The sequence below is a fragment of the Neltuma alba genome, unplaced genomic scaffold, assembly GCF_004799145.2.
Source record: "Neltuma alba isolate B1F8T4 unplaced genomic scaffold, ASM479914v2 tig00005106_pilon, whole genome shotgun sequence".
Classification (NCBI taxonomy): domain Eukaryota; kingdom Viridiplantae; phylum Streptophyta; class Magnoliopsida; order Fabales; family Fabaceae; genus Neltuma; species Neltuma alba.
This window is the reverse complement of record NW_021633981.1, coordinates 42,689-69,316: the sequence shown is the minus strand read 5'-3', so window position 1 is coordinate 69,316 and position 26,628 is coordinate 42,689. Positions and strand designations below refer to the sequence as shown.

At 36.3% G+C, this 26,628-nt stretch overlaps 4 protein-coding genes across 4 annotated transcripts; 1 reads left to right on the top strand and 3 right to left on the bottom strand.

The window, feature by feature from the left end:
* The first annotated feature begins 341 nt into the window (after window positions 1-341).
* On the top strand, window positions 342-4,940 carry LOC114746791 (WAS/WASL-interacting protein family member 3-like). Its single transcript, XM_028935069.1, has 9 exons — window positions 342-536; window positions 781-960; window positions 1,077-1,152; window positions 1,667-1,796; window positions 2,237-2,348; window positions 3,384-3,475; window positions 3,585-3,654; window positions 3,822-3,904; window positions 4,405-4,940. The coding sequence occupies exons 1-9, from the start codon at window positions 396-398 to the stop codon at window positions 4,499-4,501; spliced, it is 981 nt and encodes a 326-aa protein (XP_028790902.1). The 5' UTR covers window positions 342-395; the 3' UTR covers window positions 4,502-4,940.
* Window positions 4,941-6,449: 1,509 nt separating this feature from the next.
* On the bottom strand, window positions 6,450-14,214 carry LOC114746790 (exocyst complex component EXO84B-like). The gene is given in 8 exon segments (XM_028935068.1): window positions 6,450-6,839; window positions 6,841-6,925; window positions 7,253-7,389; window positions 8,248-8,436; window positions 9,493-10,005; window positions 10,322-11,378; window positions 11,902-11,999; window positions 13,724-14,214. Coding segments are annotated over 8 exon segments (2,298 nt in total). The 5' UTR covers window positions 13,868-14,214; the 3' UTR covers window positions 6,450-6,764.
* A 1,475-nt stretch (window positions 14,215-15,689) lies between these two features.
* On the bottom strand, window positions 15,690-17,864 carry LOC114746793 (ATP synthase subunit epsilon, mitochondrial). The gene is made up of 2 exons (XM_028935071.1): window positions 17,622-17,864; window positions 15,690-16,107 (listed from the first exon to the last, which is right to left on the bottom strand). Exons 1-2 carry the CDS (start codon window positions 17,803-17,805, stop codon window positions 16,079-16,081), a joined length of 213 nt encoding a protein of 70 aa, XP_028790904.1. The 5' UTR covers window positions 17,806-17,864; the 3' UTR covers window positions 15,690-16,078.
* Window positions 17,865-18,980: 1,116 nt separating this feature from the next.
* On the bottom strand, window positions 18,981-24,117 carry LOC114746792 (coatomer subunit beta-1). Its single transcript, XM_028935070.1, has 4 exons — window positions 21,949-24,117; window positions 21,139-21,651; window positions 20,157-20,242; window positions 18,981-19,487 (listed from the first exon to the last, which is right to left on the bottom strand). Exons 1-4 carry the CDS (start codon window positions 23,995-23,997, stop codon window positions 19,283-19,285), a joined length of 2,853 nt encoding a protein of 950 aa, XP_028790903.1. The 5' UTR covers window positions 23,998-24,117; the 3' UTR covers window positions 18,981-19,282.
* Window positions 24,118-26,628: the final 2,511 nt, after the last annotated feature.

Genomic DNA, 26,628 nt, shown 5'->3' with positions numbered 1-26,628 from the left:
ATAAAAGAAAATAAATATGGTGCAGAAGAGAGAGGAGAGGCAGTCATAAAAATCTTGTTTTCTTTCCCAAATCTCTCTATATATGGAAAGAAAATTTGAAGAGAAAATAAACATGAGACTCACTTTATTTTCTTTCTTATTTTTCTTCCTCCCACATTTTCTCTCTTATCCAAGCAAAAAAAAAACTTATTTCTCGTTTTTCTCTCAATATAAACAAGGGGTATAAGCAGTTAGGTGAAATGAGATTTTAAAAAATTCGGGTAAAAAACAATTTGATAAAATACATTTAGTTTAGGTTTAAATAATATACATAAACAAAACATGTAGCTGGCTTGAAAGACGCTCCATTGTTCGTGTTGCGTTTGTTGGTACCAAGCAGGACCTTGAGCTCACACATGGCTGGTGCAGGGATCCATCCATACCACCAGCAATGGCCTCCGGCAGCCGCCGCTCCTCCTCCTCCACCGCCAGCCCCCGCTGCCGCCGCTCCGCCGCCTCCTATGCCTCATCCTCATCCTCCTCCCCCGTCCGACGAGGTATCTTGGTCTTTTACTTCACCGTCCAAAATTGTAACCTATTGATCTCTGCGAATAACCAAATTTACAATACTCAACCCCCTGAAGCGATATATATTTGAAGATTCCATAAATTTAATCACTCTAACCGTCCAAAGGAGAAGGAAAGTGCGGTTCAAGGATTTCTTTTTGTAGTTTGAACTTTCCGCCTACCGGGTGACGGTAATTTTTAATTGACAATAGGTGTATGTAATTGTTTGCCTAGGTTCGAACCATTTTCATAACAGGCCTTCCTGATGATGTAAAAGAGAGAGAATTGCTGAATCTGCTGAGATGGTTGCCTGGATACGAAGCTTCGCAAGTAAATTTCAAAGGGGATAAACCTATGGGTTTTGCTCTCTTTACTACAGCACACCAAGCAATTGCGGCTAAAGATATTCTTCAGGTTGACATTGCAGATTGCAGATGATGTCTTGCATATATCCTCAAGGCTATTTGGCATATGATTCCCCCCCCCCCCCATGAAGTGTGATTTTTATTTGTATGTTTCCTTATTTCCAGGACATGGTCTTCGATACAGAGACAAAGTCAGTGCTGCACACAGAAATGGCGAAGAAAAATCTATTTATTAAAAGAGGTTGTTTTCATTTTATTTCAGTTTCTATATTTCAAGGGAATGCATCTCATAATTCTTGTTTATTTGCTTGTAAATTTGTCAGAGAAAGGATAGAAGAAAGTGGGTTTGTCGGAATGTTTCAGTGGAAACGGATATGGTAGAATTTTCGAAGGTTATATATATATTTTTAAGATCCATGCAGTGCAAATTGCAAACTACATTTTATTTCCAAATATGATTTGGCAGTTTTGGGCCAGCCCTTAGCAACCTACAAAATCTTATTTTCCACTCTTCTATGTTCGGTTTCTCTTTGTTTCCCCCCCTTTCTATTGTTCTCACTGTAGAAACCTTGGCTTGAGATGGCAAAATTTTGTGCATTTTTTTAATCACCTGTCATTACATTGTGCCATTCTGTGACATATACATGCTGTCAGTACAGTATCCTTCTCCTTCATCGAAACTGGTTAACTTCAGAGCAGTTCTCCATCGATTTTTTTTTTCTTTTTTTAATGCTCTTATATTGAATTATTTTTAGGAATAGTAGCGGATTCCAGTGCATATGATCAGAGCAAACGACTAAGGACTGCTGGTGACTATACACACACTGGTTATACAAGTCCATCTCCTTTTCACCCACCTCCAGCACCTGTTTGGGGACCACATGGGTGAGTACCACATGTATCTTTGTTACCCTCATCTTTTCTTGTTTAAAGAAAGTGGAAAGAGGATATCATTATGTGTAACTGGTTAACAAGATGGGAAAATTGTATTGAGATAGGATTTATCATTTTCATGAATTTTAACCCCCAAAATGTTTTAGAAGTAGCAGCTGCTTTAAGGAAAAAATGTTTGTTGTTCTGGTAGATATGTAGTCAGGATTTTCATATTGTTTTGCTGGTAATAATTTTTTTATGATCATATCAATTAGTATTTTGACATCTATGGTGCTTTAGATGTTTACACATGCACTTATTGGCTGCTCACAATGCAATGTGTAAATTAAATTGATTTTACAGTTATACACAATTTTACATGACCTTATGCCTTTGACATTTTGCATTTAATTTGTTCCTAGTTGTAAGACTTGATTTACTTCATGGTCCAGGTATATGGCTCCACCTCCTCCATATGACCCATATGGAGGCTATCCTGTTGCACCAATGCCAATGCCTACTCCTGCTCCTTTGCCAGCTCCAAGCAGTTATGTCCCTGTTCAGGTGGGAGTTGCAGAAAATATAAATGCTACTTCACTTATATTGTTATTATCTTTGATAAAATATTTACTTCCAATTTCATATGTGTTTCCTTATCCTCTACATAACTCCTTGGCTTAGATTAGGTGAAAAAAAGTTTGTAAACTTTGATTTAATGCCCGATTCCCCCCCCCCCCCAGCCAGATCTTTGCTCAGTTATTTAGATTTACCATCTTGTTTTGATAAGTTGAAGTGACTTGTCTGTGTTGTTGATGGCCTCAATGATACGCCATTGTGTAGAGTTGGAGGAGCTCTATTATGTTATTTCAAAGAAAATAGAAGCCTGAGTTGCTAATCTTTGATTTTGTTTGTTTTATTTTCATGCTCAATCTGCTAATTTGTACAAACGAGTCAGAATCTTATCTTGGAAAACCTCTGTTATTCTTGGTATGATATGATTAAATTAAAAATCACCATTGAAAAATATACGTTCCTAAAGATTGCATGATATTTTAGATCCAAAATGTAAATGAAAACTATGTAAAAAGGCCAATTCCTATATACTAAGCTGGCTGACTTTTTGAAACTCCCCTGACTAAATTTTGGCTCATAGTTTCTAGCTCTCAATATAACATGGTGATGAGTCTGCAAGCTATGCAGACTTGATTACTGATACTTGAACTTTTCGTTTTATTACTATCCTCTAACCAGATTGCTAAAAAATGTTCCTAGTTGTGTTCCAAGAGGAACTCTAGGAAATCGCTAGATCTGATCTGGAAACACAGATTGCGTGGTCTGTTATGAGAGTAAATATCGGAAAAATGTGTTTCAGTATTAAAGTTAATATATTTAATCCTGTTGTGGTATAAAAATCACAGATCGTAGGATCTTGATATATGTTAGATTTTGAGCAGATAGCCTTTAAATTGTTTATATTTGTTTTTCTTTGTCTATTAATAAATTTTCTTAGTTATATTTAAGAAAATTTCTATTGAAGATATGTGATTCTGTGTGTGCACGTGTTTAATTGCTATTTTATCTTGTGTTCTTCCCGTGCAGAACACAAAAGATAATCCTCCATGCAACACGTTGTTTATTGGAAACTTGGGTGAAAACATAAATGAGGAAGAACTAAGGGGCCTTTTTAGTGCGTAAGTAGAATCTTGTCCCCAAGACGGTGGTTTTATGATGTCTGTTTATGTTTTCTAATTCCCTATGTCCCACAGGTATACTGTTTTGACTTTTGACTTTCTGATGCAGACAACCTGGCTTCAAACAAATGAAGATTTTAAGACAGGAGAGGCATACAGTTTGCTTCATTGAGTTTGAAGTCAGTAACCTTACTCACATCAGCTTCTTCTGTTCAGTAATTTATTCATGAATATTTTATATCCGTAGCTTGTATTTATGTTTGTGTCATATTGTCATCGGGATTGATCATATTTTGTGGTATTGCTATTTATAAACCTAAAAGGAATATTAACAACACTGCTGCAGGACGTGAATAGTGCAACCAACGTGCACCATAGTATGCAGGGAGCTGTCATCCCCAGTTCTGGTTCTGTTGGCATGCGAATACAGTATCCTTTTTCACATTGCAGTTTTGGATTTTTGCTGATGATTTTTTCCCCTGGTATGCCAGCTATGATGGTTGCTCTTTTAGCCATTTACCATGTGTTTCTGTCGCTGGAATGACTGCATTTTTTCCATCTTATGTCATGGTAGTGATTCACGTTTCCTGATGTGAGTATTTTTTTTGTTTTTTTGGGTGAAATGACGTGTACTTATTTCAAGTATAACAGTGATTCAGAATGTGAGTGTGTTTGATTCTAGGTAAGGGTACTTTGTCACCTCATACTGGCCGGTCTTACCTATTTCTTGTATATGTACTGTTCATTAATGTGTCTATTCACAATGCGTGTCATTCAAGTGTCAGAAATTTTGGCTACCATCATTTTCATCTCAATGTGGATTCAGAAAATTGATTCACTCATTTTGAAATGAAATGGTTTTGACTTCACATTTTTGTTTCATTGCAACTTTCAAGGAATGCTTTTTGCTTCTCTTCACTTCATTGTAGATATTCAAAGAATCCATTCGGAAAAAGAAAGGATGCCAACCACCCTGGTGCTGTCCCCAGTGCCAATGGAGCTCCATCAGCTATGCCATATCAGTAGCGTGAAGGGGATGTACTCTGTTCTTTATGCTTCGAGTACCTACATTATAGGATGCATCTTGCAGCTGTTGCATGCATCCATCAATTATCAAGTCATCGCCATTAGCATCCCTGCTCATGTGAATGAATGCAAATACTGGCATCATAAACATTCATTTGGCCATCTGATACTTGTTTATCGGACATGCATTTCTCAGCAGCATGTGCTGGTGCTTGGATTACTTTTATAGGTTCAGATTATGTTAGTTTACAGAGGTGATGCATGGGTTTGAATTTTGTTAGATTTGTTTGCCCCGTGTCATATCTACATTCTGTACATTGTCATTAGGAATACTTATTTAAATAGGCATTTTGAGAACTTGAGTATCTTTTTTTCATGTTAGGTTCATTTGCTGCTTATTTGACATGACATTTTATGGTGATCGCTTACTTTCATTCCATGACACAATCTAGCTAGAATCTAGAGATACAAGGGGATCTCACCAATAATCATGTGTCCATTTTTTCTACCATTACCATGATCATTTCACCACATTTTTACCTTCCTCTTTTAACTGGTCATGACGCCATTTTGTCAAGGGATTGGTGTCGATCCTTTGACATTCACTTATTCAGAGCTATTTATAGGATTTTCGGGAGTTACATCTTGTCTGACTTATACAGGATTTTCATTACAATATGACCAAGCTTCCTTTCATTTGGGGAGGTCCAATACTGCTGCTGCTATATTATTGCAGGTAATTCTTGTTTACTAGGCAAGACTACCGTCAAAATACTCCCTTTGGTGGTTTAGTTGGCTTTTCTTTAGAGTGGAACTTCCTGTTGATTTTCAAGTGAGCCTGCCTTGGGAATTATTGGTAGCCCCTGGATTTCTCAATAGGTTGTTGATTACTTTTCACCAATGTTATTCCCTGCTAAGTGCTAAAATCCACGATTGCGGCAGAATTTTTTTGCCGATTTGGGTGTCAATTACTTTTTGGTTGCAGAGCTGACTGGTAAGTAAACAGAGGAAAAAAAGTAATGGTTAGTTCGTTTGATATGGATTGACTCATTGGTGCTTCCAAATTTTTGGCATCTCTCTTTTCACTATGCTGCATGTACAGACTTATTTGTGTTCTGGTTTTGATTAATTTTTTTGGTTGAAATTTAGATTTTATTGTTATGATTTCATCTCAACGTGAGACTGCTGTTCAGACAAATGCAAAATGTGACAGACTTGTAGCGCGTAAGCTGTCGGCTGCTCTTTTCATACCAACTAATCACTCGCGGTAGCAGCTACTAGGAATCGCAATCGTTTAATGAAAATATTAGGGGTCATATTTTTCAGAATCTCTCAAAATTTGGAAGTTACTAAAACCTAAAATTCAACTTGGGCGTTTTCTTAGATAAAGTCTTTCGTGAGTTAATCGCGCGATTAGCGTTTTATTCTCTCTTTCCAGAGGAAACTGGGGTGTGAGTGGGATTTGCTTCTAAATTTACTCTTTAACTACGGTATGTGCACGAGGGAAGTGGCGTGCGTTTACAATCTCGGTTAGCCATAATCTAGATGCTTTAAAAAGTTATACATCTTTTTCCCAGTAATATTAGTGCAAGCCTTAATCCAATTCAATAATGGTAGGAGTCAAACATAATAACGGGTTTACAAGAGAAATATTATATATAACGCATGAGGACAAGTTCTATGAGCTTTTCAAGTGCTAAAGGGATCAAGGACTTTCGCAAGAAAAGAGGATATAGCGATAAGAACTATGTACATCCAGTTGAGCCCAATCTTTTGCTGGCCACGTGCTTAAATTAACTAAAAATCTGCTCACTAGAATTCCGCTTCCCGTAAATGCAGAACCTGATTAAGCTTACACATTCAGCATTCATGAGTTGAAAACCAAGGAATTCATTCATCATATATTGCGTTTATGAAGCACACCTTAACTATTTACTGTACACCGTTGTGGAGAAGAATCGATATTTCAGGTTAAAGACCAAAGAATATCATCAGAATTTACAAATGGAAGTCCTAAACAACACGAAATGGTTAAAAAAAAAAATTATTGCCAAACACCTGCCTGAATATTAATCTACACAAAACATGGGTTATCTCCCATTAAATTGACAGTGAAGCCAAAACCCAGAATAGGGGGGGAGGAAAGGAAAGGAAGACCGGCCGAAGAATTTGATTCCATTGAAACAGTTAAGAGCTGCATCTTACCACATGCGAACAAAATCATGATACAGACTGATCTAATTTACAAGGATGAATATCTGCCTTACGAACTACCATGAGATCTGACAGATGATACTGACTGTGCGGAGACAGACGCAGTTGGGCTTAAGATCTCTTTCTCCGTTGATTTCCTTTGGTTTTCCACTTAGTCTATCAATAGTATCTTGACAAATTTCGTTGAACCATTCATCTTCAGGCAGTGCACTGACAACAAAAATTATATCAGCTTTTGAGAAAGAGCAAGATGCTTTTTAATTCCACAACTACGAGGACGACACAATGGAAACACAATAATTAAAGGTATGTGCAAATATAAGTCATAACCTAACTCTAGAGAAAAGAACTTAGAACAAGGAGGATGCTTGCTAACCATGGCAGACATGGACATATACAGAGATATTAAAGAAGACTATAGAACTCACATGCTTATTAAGAGGAGCTTTAGAAATGATGTCCTTTTTAAGAAAAAATAAAAAAGAATTTGACGGTAAGTGGGTCATTCATGGGTGAAATAGAATTGCAGTAGCTAACCTATATGGATCCATTCCAGTAGCAGCGAATGCTCCCATAGCTTTTGATATGATCTCATTGACAACTCTATGCAAATTTCGGGACAGGTACCGACCTTGGGAGGCAAAACATATGACAAACTTCATATCCAGATAGAACTGCAAAACGAACAAGATGTGCCTCTGATGAATTTCTTGTTCACATACTTAGTTCATGTAAAGTTTGGGCTTTAATTTACTTGCCACTTCAAAAAATCCTCACCATATAGCGTCAGCTTTTTACGAGCTTATATGACATAAGAACATGGGAGAATAAATTCATCTTAAATATCACAGCAAATAGAGATGTTGACATCAAATATTTTCACTTTTTATTTTGACAAAGCTGATTTCAATGTATTGCTATATTTGCAAACCCAATTGGAAACAGGACAAAGCCAAACGGGAGAGCATTGATCCTCAAGTTACTTCTCTAGCTCACTCTCTTTGTGAATAAGCTTCGCCAAACATACTAATTCTTGTATAAAGGAACTGAATAATAGCTCAGAGGAAAAGGCACCATACGGGGGGGAAAAAAATCATGGGAGAGCTACAGATAGGTCCTAAATAAGGAAAGTAATTATTTTATCATTCCAATTTATATGTCAAACTTCTGTATTTACAAGGGTTAGCAGTTATGGGTAATTAATTTTGTTCTTTGGGACCTCTATGTATTTCTCCCAAGATTCATCAAGGGTCACATCTCATGCTATTCAAGCTCATCCAAACTAACTATTATTAACTATCAATTATATTAATTAAAAAGATTATACTCTTCGCATAAAAGCAGTCAGAACAAAAAGCCAGATCCTTGATTCCTGATATTTTTCTTACAAGAATAATCCCTGAATCAAGTTCTATCTAGTCACTCCTGATCTGTTTTCCAGTAGAGGCATCCTTTCTTTTCTGCCTCTGACTCATAAATTCTGTAATAGTTATCTAGTTAAATGAAAATAAAAAGTTGCAAGTCTCGCATACCTGTTGGAGACCAAGAGGACCTAAAGGTCTAGGCCCTTCTTCAATATCATCCCAGAAGCTTTGGTCTCCAGATAGCCACAAAACAACAGTCTCTGTAAGTCTCATCAAGAGCAGTGTCGCAAATCTTTCCCTCCCTACGAACATATCTGCTGCTATATTCGCCATTCTGTTCAGTTTTATGTAAAGTTCCTGGACAACAACATAAGACTATCTTCAAAACCATGAACCATACAAAATGTAACATAAACTAGCAAGTCAGATTGTGCATTAAATCCATGGGCAGGCAAAAGTTTTTATTGTAAAAAAATGCACAAAAATGGAGGAAAATAGTTTACAAACAATTATTATGGTGTGCGTCTGTGGAATTAGAAGGTAATTCATACTTAGATGAATTTGATATGTGTCATAGTCTATTGATGATCAGTCGACACTATATAAACATCCAACTCAATAAATTCTTTTTTTTTCCCCCAATAAAAAAGCAACGTTAGATCAAGTAATTTTGTGATAAATAAAGTTCAAAGTAACTTGAAATAAGAAATTAATGCGAACAATGATATTAAGTTCATGTCTATAGGGGCATTAATGCAAGGATGTCCAAAACTGCAATAGGATGCAAACAATCAAGTCCGCATGGACGGAAATAGGTGGGGATACACTCTAACCGCTGCATTTTTTAAACCAATAGCCTTTAACTGCTGCTAACCTGTTACTTCCATGTACTTGACATTTATTAATTCATCAAATTAACAACTAATGACAAAAATTGGGGTAAAAAGTAGTAACTGAATTGACACAGTCAATCATCATCATCAAAATAGTAACATGCAAGTATGCAACCACTTGATAGAACCGAACCATTAACAAGAAATAAAAACAAAATACAATATATAAACTTAATCTTCTGCTAATCAAGAAGTAGATGTTGCCAAAGAAGAGAGTCAAAATCGAATGACATAAGAGGCCCACAAATTAGAACCTTCTAACGAGGTAGGGAAAGGGATGTTCAATAGCAACAATGTCTGTTACTATATGCTCTAAAGCAATTTCCAGCATGAAGACGAATAGAAGGAAAAGGGGAAGAGAGCAGAGAAGAGACACTACTTCGTAAGGACATCTCATACAAGGCAAAAACAAGAGAAAAGAATACTCAAATTACTTTAAGGACAATATGGGGTAGAATTATATTTGAAAGATTATCGCACAAAAAATTAGCATTAACTACAATCAAGGTTTTCAAAATACCTGAAAAATCGGAGAAGGAAGCCACTCAATTTCATCTGCATTTCCATCAATATTAATATACATGTCAGCTGTAAGATGGCTATCACCTTCCTCAGTAAAAATGAGGTCTAAAGCATGCTGGCGACAGAATGTATCTTTTAATCTGTCGACAGAACCAACAAGTCGCCTCTTCCACTCTCTTTGTTCGGGATGACGGTTTTGCCTGTCTGAAGGTCTTCGTCTATCATCCCTGTAGGCAGCATGACTTAGGGGAGAAAGTTTCATAGCTGCACGTGGAAGCAATTCATCTGCTAGTAAGGAGGCATTGGCTAGTAATGCAATCTGCTGAGCTTCAGTCTCAGCCATTCGTACAATTTTATTTTCAGAGCCTCCAAAGTTAGCTTCTTCCTCCATTGAACCAGGTAACGCTTTTATGAGCATGTTCACATATGAGTTAAATACTTGGAACAACCCTTCCAGAGCCTGGCCTCCTAACTGCATACTGAGCAGGTGTCCAACATCTTCAAAGAAGTCCTGTATGAGCACACAGCATCCAGCATGAAGTGAACAGATAATATAGATCAATAAAAATCCATAAATAAGAGACAAAAAGATAGTTTTATCACGGTTAACATCTATGTTTTCAAAGACACAAACCATTGACTTGAATAAATAGATTGAATTGTAAATTCAAATAAGACAATAGAAATGAACAGGAAGAAAACACATGACTGCAGTCTTTGTTGAAATAGAAAACATATTGAAATATAGTTCGCATACTTGATCTTGTAATACCTATTCACACAGCAGTTCCAACCAATACTAGACAGCAATAAACTCAAATGCTCACCTGGACCATAAAATTGAAGCGATGTGCACTACTAGTGAGTTTATGTTGAAATGCTGTTGTATTGCTAGTGGGTACGCTTGAAGGCCTACCAGTTTGACGGTTAGATGTGGGAGGGTACACTAGCTCCCAATCATCAGCTGCAGCCAAAGCAGCAGTACTCTCTTGAATGCGTTTCAAATTGGCATCTAGCGCTTGTTCAACACTAGGCCTAAAAAGTTTCAAAAGTACAGGACAAAGAGCTAGGCCACGGGCTTCCAACAATGAGCAATGACCCAATGCTATTTGAACACATTCTGCTGCAGCTCTTAAGCCTCCCGCAGCTGCTGATGAAGCTAATGCATGTCTTTTAACAAGATGAGCAAATGCTTCTGTTTGCTTGGTAGCCCACATCACAAGTTCAGAAGTATAAGATGGCTCCTGACCAAAAATAGCCAATGAGTCATTTGAAGCTTGTGCAATCGCTGAAAATACCAGCTGCGCCAGAGCAGCAGTATAAGCTCCTCCATATGATGTGCTTGATGGCCTTAGACTTTGCATGTTATACTGATATCTTTGGAGATGGGCATTAAGCAGCAAACTGTGAGCACGAGGACCATCCCCAAGCCTTTTGAGGGCTGATATTGCTGCACGAAGTTCAGCACCACGGGTGGAAGGCTGACAAGCAGCTTCAGCAAGCTGATCAGCTAGTTTCTGCCTGCGTTCAATAATTGAAGTCTGTAGAGACATGAGTGAAGATGGATTCAGGGTTTTCATCTCTTTTGCTTCGGAAACTACACGTTCCCCTTCATCAAGAGCAGCTAAAGCTTCATCCACTCTTCTTTCAGCCAAGAGAACATCCAAGAGATCAGGAAACTCAACTAACCATTTTTCCAGGTCTGATGTATCCTTATCTTCAGAATTCAAAATCGCATTTGAAGCTAAACCATCAGAATCCGAGATAGATAAGGAATCAATGTGAACTCCCTCAGCCAACCCATGTATCAAAGTGGCTTGTGTAGATAGCAGGTTTCTGATAGATGAAAGCTCTCCCTCTAAATCTGATATCTCCTTAGATGTGCTGTAAAATATGCATATTGCTTAAAAGCTAGGAAAATGATAAGGACACATCAAATTAACAACAGTACAAAGGTTTTGCAGTTAAAGATTACTTGAATCTAAAGAATGACCATGTTTATGTAGGGTAAATAACACTGTTAATATTTTCGAGATAAATAGACACCCAAATAAAACCAAATAAATGAAAAGGATGAAAATAATGCAGCCTACCCCTTGCCCCTCCTCTCTCCCTGTTTTTTTTTTTTGGGGGGGGGGGGGAGGGGGCCTCTAAAACAAGCACTACAGGCACAGCATATTCCGCCACAAACCAAAACAGCAGAATGGTGACCATTTGATATTCTAAAATCGATATTCAGATTACACGTAGTGGTTCATTTGAAAATGGTTGAAATAATTACAACTGTAATAATTTAAAATACCCAACAGCGCAGACATGAACATGTTTTCTGCAGCAAGTACGCACAATAATACGACTTTAAGGTGATAAGGATGGAAGAAAGAGAGAAAAAAGACAAACAACCAACCGTATGAAGGCAGCATAGTTAGCATAGACACTTCGACGCATTTCCTCAGCAGAAGCTTTTTTCAAATCCACCAAATATGAACATAATTGCTTTATTTCCTGTAAAAACAAACAAGATAAAATCAGTTGAATTGAATGAGCGTAACACAAAATGGAGAACCAAAAAACATTTCTCAACTAGCAGGGAAGAAAACACAAGCAGCAATGGATTTCAATGCTAGATTACTAAACAAAAAGGCAGAAAAAAGTGATAACTACCCTTTATTGTCATTACTAGCACTGTTTGTTCAGTTCAATATACTTCATGGCCCATTAAGTATAAATTGCAACTACATGAAGCCTAGAGCGTCCCTAGTAAACAGTTTGAGTCTGCATTCATGCATACAATTTAAAAGGTAGTGGAATATAAGGGGAAAAACAGATCCCTTTTAATGGGCAGTTAATTATCAATAGCAGATGGTCTTTTACTTCTGTGCGATTTAAAATGCTATGGAAATAAGGAAAAAGAATCAATATTTGACACATTTTCTAATAAACTTCATGTGTGTAAATAGTTAAGCAATCATCATAGGTGCCAAAAACCTCTTGGCTCAATGGCACCATTCCCCCTATGGGCAAGGGTTAGGATAGTGTGTTTTCTTTTTTCTTTTTCTTTTTTTTTTTTGGGGGGGGGGGTTTGGTTTGGTTAATTGCTCCATGTAAAAAACATCACCATAGATATAATTAAGTTTCTATCAATCAGATATCCATATCCATAATAATAATACCCATGTGCCAAATTGAGTCCGATCAACAAGACATGGAAATAACAACAAAAGGAAAAACCTAAGTCCCGCACCGGAAGTATGGATTTCGAAGTGAGATTTACTGGGGCCTTGGGCTCTCCAAACTCATGGACAGCGTTTGAGGTGTGGCTCTCCTGAAGGTTCCTGACAATGAAATCAGAGCTGTCCACTACCCTCCATTCCCCTTTTCTCTCATCTCCTTGCCTGTGGGTTGACAATGGGCTACAAAGCCTGTTTTCTCTACCCTCTCTCGCCTGTGTGTATAACTAGGTTGCAGGGCACAGTGGAATTTATGACATGTTGCAAAACATGGGACTTGAGTCCACCATCAGAAGCAGTACACTGATGAGGGTTTTTAGAGACCCTAGGGTATCCAACCCCAAAGGTTAGCTCATCTCTTCCAAAGATTCCTTTAGAACATAAATTCTCCATCATATTTCCCTCTTCTTTTTTTTATCCTTAGTTTTAACTTTTATAAAAAATCATCAGGAGTTATATGTTGTGTCATTTTAGAATGAATCCATTCATTTATATGATGATTTCTTGAAAGAAGAAAAAAGATTAATGACTTATAATAACTAATTCTATGCTTTGGGTGTATAAATGGTAAATTTTGCAAAATTTGGCATAAGTTGGTCAAGGGCTGTAGCTATAGATGGTAGAATTAAGATCTTGGAATTAATTCCTCATGACCAGGAAGGAAAAGGGTCCAATCTCCAATATAATCGGCAACCGTCGTCGACACAAACATCTCCTACGGACCAAATGAATTCAACCACCCCCCCCCCCCGGGCCCAGCCCGCAGCAATTCCCATGAAACTAAGGAGTCGGGATTGACATGATAATGAATCATCTCCCTTAAAAATTACGTCTACAGAGCTAAGAGAAGTGTTTGGAATCCTGGAACCAGAAAAAACAATGGACCAAGTTCATAAATTAACTGTTAAATCAAATTATTTTTTTCTCGAAGAATGCCAAGAAAAATGAGCGGTTTTCACAGTAAATTGTACATCACTATATTGAAATACAAACACCAACCTTCTCGCTGAGAGAGCATTTGGACTGGACATAAGTATCGGCATCGAATTTTTCAGACTTGAACACATGGAGACCTTCTTCCAGTTTTGGTCCGTTCTCTTTCACAGGCATAGCCTTGGACCGAGCAGTCTTCACCGCAGCCATAACCAGTGACTATTGTTGGCAAGAACTCCACAGTTGAGCTTTAGATTTAAAGATCAAAAAGCAACAAGCAAATCTAGGGTTCAAAAAAAAGTAAAAGAATTGAAATGATAGATCCAACCGCGAATATAGAAAAGCCTCGCTTAACAAGCGAAGATGGCGAAAGAGCTAAAGTATGATGTATACTGTAGAGAGAGAAAAAGACGATCCCTAGGAAATCGGTGAGAGTTGGACAACGGGAAGAAGTTTGTTAGGAGAATTGGTTCTTCATTCTTCAACTTCAACTGCTCCTTTGGTTTGACTGTCTTCTACCCGAGGTAAGAAGAAGGTGTTACATTTCATTATTTTGGCAACAATATTAACAGAGAGAGAGGGAGAGAGACAAAATACGATATTAATACAGTCTGGATTAATTGAGATTAATACATGAATAAATATTTATTCTTTTATTTATTTATATGATAATATGATTTTTTTTTTTCCCAATCATGATCTCTTGCATATTGGGAAGGAGATCATGCTCACAAAAGCATTGCTTGTTGGCTTAATTTGATTTAGACAAGGAGATTTGAAGCTGTAAAATAAAAAAGTACCATGTTCGTTTTATAATTATAAATACATATTTGATGCTTTATATTAAAAATATAACATGACATAGATATTAATAAATTCAGCTATTTTTATCAAAATTGATTTGATTGTTGATAAAGCATATCTATATAATGTGATAATGTTTGTTGCAGTGGTCAATCACTGCATGTAAGAATATAACTAGATATTAGAGAGAACCTTTTTTTTTTAAAATCAAAGTATATTGAGGTAGCTAGAGCTACAGGATTATACATTATTACTCTAAATGATAATTTTAACAAGAACATTAATCAGACAATAATTTAAAAAAGAAAGAGATAGGGATTATTTAAAGTACATATTTGTGGAGTGACATAATTTTTGAAATGTTATTATCTTACTAATCCTTGATTAATTTGCCATCTCATCAATGAAGGGAGTCTAGCTGGCTCACGGCTGGGCCAACTCTAGTGCACCCTTCAAAATAAATAAAAGAACCTTGAGGGGAAAAGTGGGACTGTTGTTGGTTGTCTCTAGTGGTTGAACTTTAGGAGTGCTATAATTAGCGATGTGGTGTGGCTCTTTGTGGTTGGTGTTCATCGTCACCGCCATACTTTGCTCTCAAGTCTTCCTTTTGGCAGCAATGGCGCAGAGCCCCGCTCAACAACAATAACCGGCTATGGTTTCTTACTATCTATTTCTTTATTCCATTTTATTTAGTACTGGGGAGCCAACACAACCGTTCCATTTTGTTAGGTACACTTTTCCCCCACCCTTTTTGTTTTGTAGTTTCTTTATCTTGAACATAATTGTCTAGTTTATTTAACCCTAGTCAATGCTCGCCACTACCAACAGTGCCATCATTCTTGTTGCAAGGCCGCTTGACACAGACTGGAAGGCTTCGAGCCACTCGCAGGCACTCATAGAAAATGGTAGTCAGCTTAAAATAAGTGCTTTTACGCTTTATAGGGATTTGTTTGGAATGATCATTTAAACATTCAAAAATAGTTTTTCAATTGTGATTTAAAATATACAAAATAGACATGTAAAAATTACCCCGACTTATGTTAACGTGTTTATAGTAAGCAGTTCCAATAAGCACAATTCTCATATAAATACTACAATGAAAAAATCACTTCTACACAGCTAATCAAAATGATCACATAATTGGGTTAGTCGGATGCTACATGGCTTTACAACCTTGCAAGCTTGTTTGTTGGACTGTATCAGCGCACAGTTTAGCTCCGAAGACTAGAAATTTTAGCAACACTAACATAAATAGTTAGCGTTATATCATATACAAGTCATACAAAATTCAGCCCCTCATGGAACAATGCATTACTTCGGGAGAATTAGTGGGCAGCTTTCCAAATTGTACACCCTCAACTGGATTTTTAAGTTACACAACAACCCGTTGTAATGTTTGGAATAGAAAGGCCTGGACAGTTGCAAATTGCACAACTAAATTTATTACAGGTTCAACCATGCAAATCCAAAATCAAGGGCCATATGGCATGGACACTAAAAACAAGTGCAGAGAAACAGAAGCTTCAACAATGACAAATTCTCTCATCTATTTATTGATTAACTTTACGATCTTAGAGACATTTGCCTGCCAAGTCTTCCAACTCCAAGAACTCCCTGTTACTGTTCTGGTGTGTCTGAACGAACAGCTGAAGAAAAAGCCAGCAGAAAACTTTGATCAGGATACATCAAAAAGAGAACCGAATTAAACATGTTAATTATAAATCACTATGAGGATTGAACAAAAAAGGGCATTTAACCAATCAAATATTGGAGGCCAATCTAGACTCTAGAGCACGTAAGTAAAGGATATATCAAGACAGCCTCAGGAAGGTAGTTTCTTCAACATAATTTTCTTCACAATGAGTCGCCAGTCCACAAATTAAACAAAAGAACCTGACATTTAACTCTCTGTATCAAGAGTGAAGACTCATTCTCACATGTTAATAGTAAGATTTTGTCACTGCAATAGTCAATACATATATCCTCACGGTAGAACATCCAGTTTCTTAAACATACATCCATCATATATTAATAACAACTTAACATGCAATTATCCGTGAGTCATGCTTCTCCAAAGCCAGTAACATCAATAAGTTGAGCCCCCAAATATGTGAATCAACCATAGAGGGAATTTAAGCACAAACCAAGTTTCAAAGCAGCGCTAAAGGTCAAAAACAATTTGAACTGTTAGGCTTATTTAGATGGAAGGTGTGGAGAGGAACGAATGCTTATGTTACAGGGGGGTAGACCAAACATGATTTTAAGGAATCTCATCTCCCTCACATAAACATTAATTATTAATCATTTAAAGTAAAATATCGCATAATATTCAGAAAAAAGCAACAAACAAGAAATGTCATATTGTTACACAGAATTTACGCTAGCTTCTTACATCAAAGCTTAAAAGTAGGAAAGAAACGAAGCAATTGAATCAAAGAAAGATCAATATATATCTGGAAACTGACGGTTAACTTACAGTATACGTATCATATCACAACAAGTTATCTGAATCAAGAAATGTTATTTAAAAGTTTATTATGTAAAATGTGACTTGAAGGTTTCACCGTAAAATGGACACATCACATAGTACTCTGACACGCATGATCGAAAGACTCGACAGGGGCTACGGACAATAGCTTCAGCAACTACTGAACAGCCAGCATATCGCACAGCATGTCAACATGCAATTCCTATAAAACACGGAGAAAAAAACGGAAAATTTTGTTCAGTGTGGTCCTAGAGCCAAGCCCTCGGGAGTAAGCATTAGTGAGTTTCTAATCATTAAAACCGAACAGGCAATCTTGGCCACTTAAATGCAATTAGAACCTTCAACAGCATTCGGAATCGCTTCTTTTATGTACGGGTGAAAACACAGTTGAATGGATTTCGTCTCTTCGTTTTGAAAAGTAAAAGAGAAAAATAAAATCCAACACTTCATGCCGTATACACTAGAAAATGTTATCAGAAGGCCAACTTCCACAAAAATAGAAAATCCAAATCGCAAATATAGGATGGTAACACGAACATCGTAGCATTCATGTAAAATTAAAGAAAACAAAAACAGCATTCGATTCAATTGTCAGATCACTCAGGAAATGAAATAAAGAATTGCAATCGAGGAGACAGAAGACACAGATCGATAGAGAAAAGGAGAGCTTACTAGGCTTTTCAGGCTTGCCATCGGCCCACTTGGAGAAGACGAAATGGACCTTCTCGCGAGAGAGGGCTTCAGATCTGTGGGGTTCCTTGAGGCAATTCCTGACGAGATTGGCGCAAATGTTGGAGTAGGTGATGTAGGTCATCCCAGCTGCTCTCCAGAACGGCACCGCTGCGCTCGACGACATCTCTCTCTGCGGCTTCCCTTTCGCTCTCTGGCTCTTCCGCTCTCTCTCTCTCAAGAAGGCTTCCTTCCTATATGGAGCACTTATTAGGGCTTGGGCCTCATTTACGTTGTCTGTTGGTGGAACTTCAGCTCAGGAAAAAAACAAACATAAGAAGAAATATTCTCGCATAAAAAACAGAAACTTTATTTCGCAATTAAATTAAACGATGTTTTTATTTTATTGGGAAAAAAACAACGTTTTTCACCCACAAGGAAAAACAAAAAGTAGAGTACTGTGTTAAACAATTTTTTTAGGTGATAGCATTAAACAATATTCAAAGCAAAAGCGTGTTCTCTTTAAGTTAATTTTTTTTACTGAAAATCTATATCCATGTATAATTAAAGTATTTCCTTCTGCTATATGGCCTCCACATTATTCTCTTTACAGCGTGATTTACCAATTAATTTTGTGACTAGGGAATGTTTTATACTTTAAGTTTATGTATAAATAAATATTTTCATTTTGGTTTTAATCCTTGAAATTTAAAACTAATAGTTTTGATTTCTAAAATATTGGTTCACGAACAAAAATACTATTATAGGGTTCAAAAATCTTTTCGCACACCAAAATGAAGTTCAATTTTAATTACCAAAACCAATGGTTTCAAATTTTATAGAGTAAAATTAAAACGAAATCAAACTTTAAGAATAAAAATCATATTGACCCTTTATATTTTATTTCTGGCAGCTACCTTGATTTAATAATTGCAACTTCCTATGAGACACCATAGTTGAATGTCTCATAATGAATTTATAAATATAAGTTTAAATAAATTCTTAGGGAACGACACTTTGAACTTTCGAATTTTTGGGCTATCCAGACAAAAATTTGAATAGAACCAGATGGTAATCAGTTATGTAATGGGTATGCTCAGAACAATACTAGGTGCACCTAAATAAACAATTCAACCTGCACTTTTCAAGTCTGTTGCATCAAGTTCTGCAAAAACTAAAGGCCTTGTAAACAACAGCATCAATACTCTCTCTCTCTTTTTTTTTTAAAGTCGAAAGTAGTGCCGTTAGTTCCTACCTTCAATTTTAAAAAAAAAAAAATTTGCAGAAGCCAGCATTCATTTTTTTTTTATTAGTGATCAAATAGGCACAAATCATTATCAAAATAACTACAACGTAAGGACATGCCGACATTGGCATTTCATTGACCGATATCAACATATGGCATCCAAACCTACCTATGTGTATGGGAGTGAAAGATTAAGAGATGTATATGAAATCACATCCAAGAAAAAATTACATAAAAAATTGGAACTCCAATTGTGGGGAAAATTAATGCTAGAAACCGATTAACAAGGGATATGAGGCACCACCGAAAGCCAAGAGAACTTGAAGGAAGAATATGAAGAGCTTGAAGTCGGCAGCTATCGGGAAGCTACTCAAAGTTGAAATACAAGCCGGATAAAAAAGGGTGTATGCTGCTCCAATCAAGCACCTCCCTTCTGTTTCAAGGTGATCTTATCCCCTAGACTGAGGGCAATTCCCTGAGTTTTACTTCTTATTCTGATGTATCCACTCAACTTATCATCAGCTTGCTTCTCAACGCTGATATTCACCAAAGCATCTTCCCCAAAAACACTCTTGGCGTAAAGATTTGCAGCTAGAAAACCACAATCCCCTTCCAACGCTGATCTGAAATCGCAAAGCAAGAGAAAATAGGGAAGCAGCATCAATAAACTGGTTATCTCAATGCATGGGTCTTCATCTTGTCAGATGCAAGTCCATATTTTTTATTGTTGCCAGTGAATCCAAGATATAATAATATCTCTAGATCAATAAGTTACGCATGATCCTAGAGAACCCTAAAACTCCGCTATTCATTAGAATGATGTCATTATCTGTTGAAGAAAAAAATTGTCAAAGTGAATCTAGTCATTAACATTAAATTAAAAAGAAAAAAAGGATTAAAAATAAGTTTTCCCCGCAATTTCACAATAGCGATGTTAATATTCAACTTCATAAAACAAACATATAGATTGACATTTGAAAAGGCATTTGAAAAGTGCAAAAAGTCAGCTTGACTACAAATTTCTAGTAGGGCACAAAAACATTTCTATAATTTTGCAACAGGTTCTATTACTGTCAGTTTCAAATAAGTCAGCTTGATTTAATTCCTTAGAAGCAAGACTGCAGCTGTGAAACTAAAATTTGAGGATTTTTTATCCCGATGGCAGACACAGGCACATATAAAATAGCAATTGTCCTAAACTGTGTGCGAAATTTTGAAGGCATCACTTAAGCATTGCCATGGTGTAAAATCAGAGTCTGCAATAGAACTGTAAGCAGAATCAAAGAACGTACGGTGGAGTCAGGCACTTCATATTGGTACACTTGATTATGTGGTTCAGGAACTCTCTCTCATCTTGCATCACTGTATTTACAGCAACCTAGAAAACAGAATAAACGCTAGTCAGGGGTATCATCCAAATGTTGCAGAGATGCATTGCCTGAAGGTTAATATATGAGTAGAAGTCTATATGAATTATCAACATAGTATTTCTCAAGCACGTACATTAACCTCTTGAACTTGTGTTCCCCGATAACCTTCAGATATGAAGACTAAACAAAAAACCTAATACAATATTCAGTCTGCGTTTTCTAACTCAAGAAATGATAGGGAATGAGCAGAACCTGACTTACCAAATACGACCTGACTGAACTAGCTTGAAAGGATACACAATGTCAGTTCATTTTTTGCGTTTAAGGTTTACATGGATCAGGTTTTTCATGTCAGGATATATCAAGCATATTCTCCATCATCATTTTGGTACGGGGTTGCAAACAAATCTGACTAACAGTCATTAATTATCAAGCTATTGTCCTCATCTATCACTAGAAAATGCTCAGCATGCATCTACTTTCGTTTTCTTTCAAGTGTCTCCTCACTAATATCAAGGAGGAAAGCCAGCCCACAAAATTTGGTATTGACATCAACATATTACTTAGCTAAAATGAATGGTATGACAAAGCTGAAGTATAAACATACAAACTTCGAAAAACCATACTCATTTCTAATATCAGAATATCATCATCAATTGCATATATAGTGGATAAAATCGTTGGGATAAAACAAATCACAAATAGTATATCTTAGCACTTAAACATAACTCTAAAAGCATGCAGTCAGATTTCATAAAGATACCAAAGGCTTACTAAAAGAGAGAACATCATTTTCAAAGGTCTAATCAACAAGCTTTTTTTCTCTTTTCCCTTTTTCCCTCTTAGCATGAACATGGACAACACAGCAGTTAACTCCATATATAGATTCAACGGAAACATCTACCTTATTTTCCCATTCAAACTCAGCCCACATAGTTCTAAATGCCACATCAGCACAAGATGCAGGAGAGATGTAGTCCATGATATCAATATGGATGTCATTGAGAACAATAACTGTTCTTTCAAGCACGTTTGAAGATGTCTCATAGACTATGTTACCAAATATAACCCCTGTTTCAGTTGAAGACACCTTGATGTTTGCCTTAATCTGTTTGCTTGACTCTGGAGCTAGGGTATAGTTTTGCGGACGCTCAACAAGTTTGAGATCGCCCATGGTTGCCAACTCCAAACACAAATTTTGAAGAGTCTCCTTGGTTCTGTTGATGACAGTAACATCAAGGACAATGTCATAATGATTTACTGTCACATATGCTTCAGCATATACAGGATCACTGAATCCAGTGAGCTGAAGAATGCGATTCAGCTTATTTGCATCATCTGCATCCTTTGTGAACTCTCCAGTAGCACGTTTGAGATCATCTTGAACCTCATCTTCTAGCTCAAGCTGACTCATACCCTAATAAAAAGATATAGAGCAATGAGCGAATGACAGTTGCTGATTCAAAATCAGTTAAAATATCATGTAGAAACATGTAGTAATTACTCCAGGCAGAAGCCAAAGTCAGGAACTTAAAATACAAGGTCGATTGCATTATCTAAAACATCAAGGCATAACATACCATGACCCCATATCAGCACTAACATGTCAAAGTTAACATGTTATTATGAGGAAACCATCAGAAATGGAGTCCGAAAGATTAACTCATTTATACACACTTTAAAAGGAGATCAATACTACAAAGTACCAAGATACCTTTCTGCTCTTCAAATGGTAAAAGTCAATAAGATCATCAGGTTGTGCATTGGATATTTGAGCCTTAGCTTTAATCTCCTCTGTTTCACGGCACTGCTTATCTGAAAGCATTTTCACAAAGCTCTGTCTACAGGATTGCAACCAGATCTTTCTTATTTCATCACCTGTGTTGCACAACAATCTAATGCAAAGGACAATCCTATCATGAGAATCATTATCAATTGGATGCGGAAGAACTGAAGATTGACCCAGCTGCAGAATAGAGACCATGATCAACAAGGCCTGCGTAGTTGCTTTGTTAACTTCAACTTTTGATGTTTGAACCTCTTCTAACCTCAAGATGAGTTTAGTCAGTGTACATGCGATTACTGCCCCAAGAAAGAAATCACCTGAGAGGATCAGTGATCTCAGATTTCCAGTAGAAGACTGCAATCCCTGTACAAGGGTAGGAGGCAACAATGCAGTTTCCACAGCTGCACTTTGTGTAGCATAGGTCCCATCTGCAAGGACGGCAGGCCTCCTAGAGCTCACATTGGTTAAGCTTACCAGTGGTGCGCTTTTAGATGTGTCTTCGCCCTCCCCTTCCTCATTAAGAGTATAAAATGGGAGGTCCCCCACACACTGTTTAATTGTTGCAATTCCGCTCTCAACTTCTGCAAGTGATAGGCAATATTCACCAATTATCCATAACGCACATGAACAAACCCTTGCAGCACGGATTTGGTAGAAAGTATCCAAAAGCCTGGTGACAATAGAAACACGTAATTTGGGGTTTGTCTCAATGATCTCACGCACAAAAACAACCACATCCATGGCTGAAGCCACATTGGTATCTCCCAAGAAATCCATCAACACGTGCACAACGGTGCTTGCCACCTCAGGGAACTTAATAGCACAGGCATGTATAGCCTGCACCAGCATCTGCCTATATTCACCATTCTTCTCATGCTCCCCGCCCTGAGTTTTGACAACTTCTTTCTTTAGCATCATAACGACCTCACCAATATTCCTAGGGGCTATCAATTCCAGTGCAATATCTAGGGTCTTCCTCCTAATATCAAGATTTGGACTCGAAAGCGCTCTAAGAATATCCAAAACCATTTCCACCATAATTTCTCTATAGGAACTTTTTAGTTCATTGAGCCTATCGAGTACAATAAGTTTGACATTATTATCACTTTGTGAAAGCAAGAGCTGCCAATATGTAGTAGCTGCTGCTCGAATAGCAGTAGGGGCAGAGGAGAGGGAAACAAGGGTGCCGGCACATTCATAAATAACAGCAGTTGATGGGGCATTCAACAGAGAAATAATAAGCTTGATATACTTTCCCTTCTCATCCTTGTTAGTCCTACAGACTTTCCTAATCAACTCCAAAACAACCATTTGAAGTTGTTCGCCCCAATCATTAATTCTATCAATATGAGTCAAAAGGTAATTAATAGCACGATCCTGAGCACAATTAAAGAGCATAAGGAAAGCATTACGCTTAGTGGAATTATCCTGCTCGGTGGACAAGAGCTTGTCAATGATTTCAGGGGCACTATCGAGCAATAGCTCACCTTGAGGAAGCTTGTAGAGAGACATAACAGCCAGAACGGCATTCCTTCGGACAAAAGGATGGCGATGCTCCAAATTGGAAAGAATGGATGGGATCAAAGGCTCAATGATCTCTGTCTCGTTCAAACGGCAAAGAAACCGCAAGGTGACACCTCGGATGTACTCATTAGGATGCTGGAGATTGTTTCGGAGATTCTGGCAAATAAGGATCATCTCGGGAAGGACCTTACCCTTGGAATCGGTTTTGTCAATGATCTCGAGATAGAGAAGGAGAAGCTTCTGAACAGTGTGATCCTCGGAGGGAAGAACATAGCGAATGATGGTGATGAACAGCTGAGGAATGGTGTCACCGTTGAGCAAAAGCATGATGGCCTTCTTCATGGCGTCGATTTTGGCGGCCACATCGTTTCCTTCGAGAGCTTCTCTGATCTCATTGGCAAGTGCTGGTGTGCCCTTGTCGAAGTGAACCAGTAAAGTGCATGACTTCTCCATTTCTAATCTCCAATCTTTACGCGCAATTCAGACACTTGCTTTCAGATCTGAGATATCTGGAACTCGTTTCGATCTACTGCTTCTCCTCTCGATTGCATCTGAGAATTCTCAGACAATAAAAGGGAAGAAAATGAAGGAGTTAAAATGACATATTGACAATTGAACTGACGAGCGTTGAAAGGGAAGGGTCGGGTCGGTATCAATCCCGGGTCGTTGGTAACGGGTGAACGAATTGGAACCAATTGGGCTTAACACTGTGTTTATTGGGGCCCCCGCCCATGGGATCCAAACTAAAATTATGTCTACAGAAATATTGCTTTGGGCTGCATCCAAATAAACATTTAAGTTCATGGGCCCAACAATTGGCTCAAAAGAAGCAATATTGTTTTCCTTTTACCAGTACAGTCAGGTCTAGTAAAAAAACTAATCTCTCATAATGTAATGAATTAATGTTCAAATTTTTGTTAGGAGAGGTGCCAGCATTATGCCAATATTTTTCAGTATTTGTTGATTTAGTCCTGACTTTTCTTATACTACCTACAGTTCTTAATATAAAAGTTAGTTCGAAAGTTATATTTGACCTTAAATATAAGATCTCAATCAATTTTATCTTTTAAATATATAATATTTCATCCAAAATATCCTTATTTATTGTGAGAATTCTCATTAAGAAACAATTTCAATGCATATAATTAAAGAGGTTAGTTTAAAAAAGTTAACACAAATTTGTTTCTAGCTCTTATATTATATTATGAATCAGAGGAAGTATATGACTAATAAGTAGTAACCACTCGGGCATTGCTGGAGTGTTCAGCTCTTGAAAAGGAGGGTTGCAAGGACAAATAAGATTTGGGTTATGAACGAGAACACGTTGGAAAGGTCCTAGGTGGCAATGGTGAATGGTGTGATTTTTGGCATGTATAGTTGTATACAGACTTATGGTCAATTTTTAAAAATGAAGTTGATTTGAGAAGGGAGATTTTTTGTTTGTTGAGAAAATTGCAATAAATCCCATCCAAAATAATTAAATACAAAAAAGTTTTTTTAAAATTATCAAATTATTCTGAAATCTTAAGGGATTTCATTACAAGAGATTTTATTTATTTAATTATCAAATTACACTTATGTTTTTTTAAAGTATGTATTGATAACTAAAAGAGCAATCGTTAATAACTTAAAGTGTAATGATTAACAACCATCACGTAAGATACTAACAACATATTTTCTCAGTACATCACAAAATTATAATGTATGAGTTGTCAGTATCTGCCACGATAATTATTAATCATTACATCTTAAGTTGTTAACAACTGTAGTTTTAGTTGTCAATACATACTTTAAAAAAGATAAGAATAATTTGGTAATTAAATAAATAAAATCTGTTACAACGGGGTTCCTTAGAATTTCAGAATAATTTGATAATTTGAAGGGATTTTTTGTATTTAATTATCTTAGGTGGGATCTTATTACAATTTTTTCGAATTTTTTTTTCCTGAATGAAGAGTATGAGAGTAGATGTTTCAACCAAAAGCTCTCGCCTTTTAGATACAGGTTACCAAGAAGCAAAGTGCAATTATTTGGCATTGATTTAAAATTAAATCAGACTCAACCAATGCAAATCTTGTTATTATTATCGAAAACGTGCATGAAACGTTTGGAGAGAAATAGATTAAACGATATAAATGTTATAAATAAATACTACTAATTTTTGAAAAGTTTATAATAATACATATTCAATGTTTAAAATATTCATGAGTATTTTAAAAGAGTAAAATACTCTGACTACTCTTCTGGTTTGAATCTGCTTTTCTGATTTGAATCAAGTACACTGACTTCCTCTCTATTTTAAAAACATATAGTTTGGTCCAATCAATTAATACAGTTACTAATATTCTAAAAAAATTCTAAAAAATTTTATTTTAACTGAAATTTATGTTAAAATAAATTTTATTTACTATTTTATCCCCTCATTCTAATAAATCCCTAAATTATATTTATTCAGTGAAAGCAAATTGTAAAAGGCTTAATTAAAAATTTGACTAATTCTTTCAATAAATATATAGGCTAATTATGTTTATACATTTTTGTAACAAAGATGTGTTTAAATGGTTTGAATTATAAATTTAAATAATTTATAAAATCTTTCAAGCTTATATCATTTAAACTTAATGATAAACAAAAATTATGCATTTGAAATATATTTTTACAATTTAAAAGAAATCAAAGTAAATAAATTTTAATGAATGTGATAAAAATTAAAATCATAAAATTTTATTATTTAAATAAAAATTAATAAATTTTATAACATATTAGAAATCTTAAAAATATATGTATTAGAATTATTTTTTGATTTTATAAAAAACATTTTTTTTGCAAAATATAAATGTCTAAATAATTATTATGTTAAGAAGGGGCATTTTAGTTAAAAAAATAATTTAAAATCAAACTTAATAGTCAACTAATAGTTTGAGTGGATAGGAATGGAATCTTAAATATAGGAAGTAGGTTTATGTAACATACTACCTCCGGTCTTAATTATAAGACCTAGTTGACTGATTTGAGAAGATTAAGGAAAGAAGTTAAGTTAGTTATTTGTAATAAATAGGTGTTGTCATTCCTAAAATATCCTTA

Bases quoted from the DNA above. Each gene is read 5' to 3' on its own strand.
- LOC114746791 (XM_028935069.1), top strand. From the start codon at position 396: ATGGCTGGTGCAGGGATCCATCCATACCACCAGCAATGGCCTCCGGCA. The intron at 537-780 runs GTATCTTGGTCT...TTGTTTGCCTAG, and splicing joins CTCCTCCCCCGTCCGACGAG to GTTCGAACCATTTTCATAAC. The intron at 1,153-1,666 runs GTTGTTTTCATT...AATTATTTTTAG, and splicing joins AAATCTATTTATTAAAAGAG to GAATAGTAGCGGATTCCAGT.
- LOC114746793 (XM_028935071.1), bottom strand. From the start codon at position 17,805: ATGTCGTCGAGCGCAGCGGTGCCGTTCTGGAGAGCAGCTGGGATGACC. The intron at 16,108-17,621 runs GTAAGCTCTCCT...CTTTTTCTTCAG, and splicing joins TGGCAAGCCTGAAAAGCCTA to CTGTTCGTTCAGACACACCA.
- LOC114746792 (XM_028935070.1), bottom strand. From the start codon at position 23,997: ATGGAGAAGTCATGCACTTTACTGGTTCACTTCGACAAGGGCACACCA. The intron at 21,652-21,948 runs GTATCTTGGTAC...TCTTTTTATTAG, and splicing joins ACCATTTGAAGAGCAGAAAG to GGTATGAGTCAGCTTGAGCT. The intron at 19,488-20,156 runs GTACGTTCTTTG...TTGCGATTTCAG, and splicing joins ATGAAGTGCCTGACTCCACC to ATCAGCGTTGGAAGGGGATT.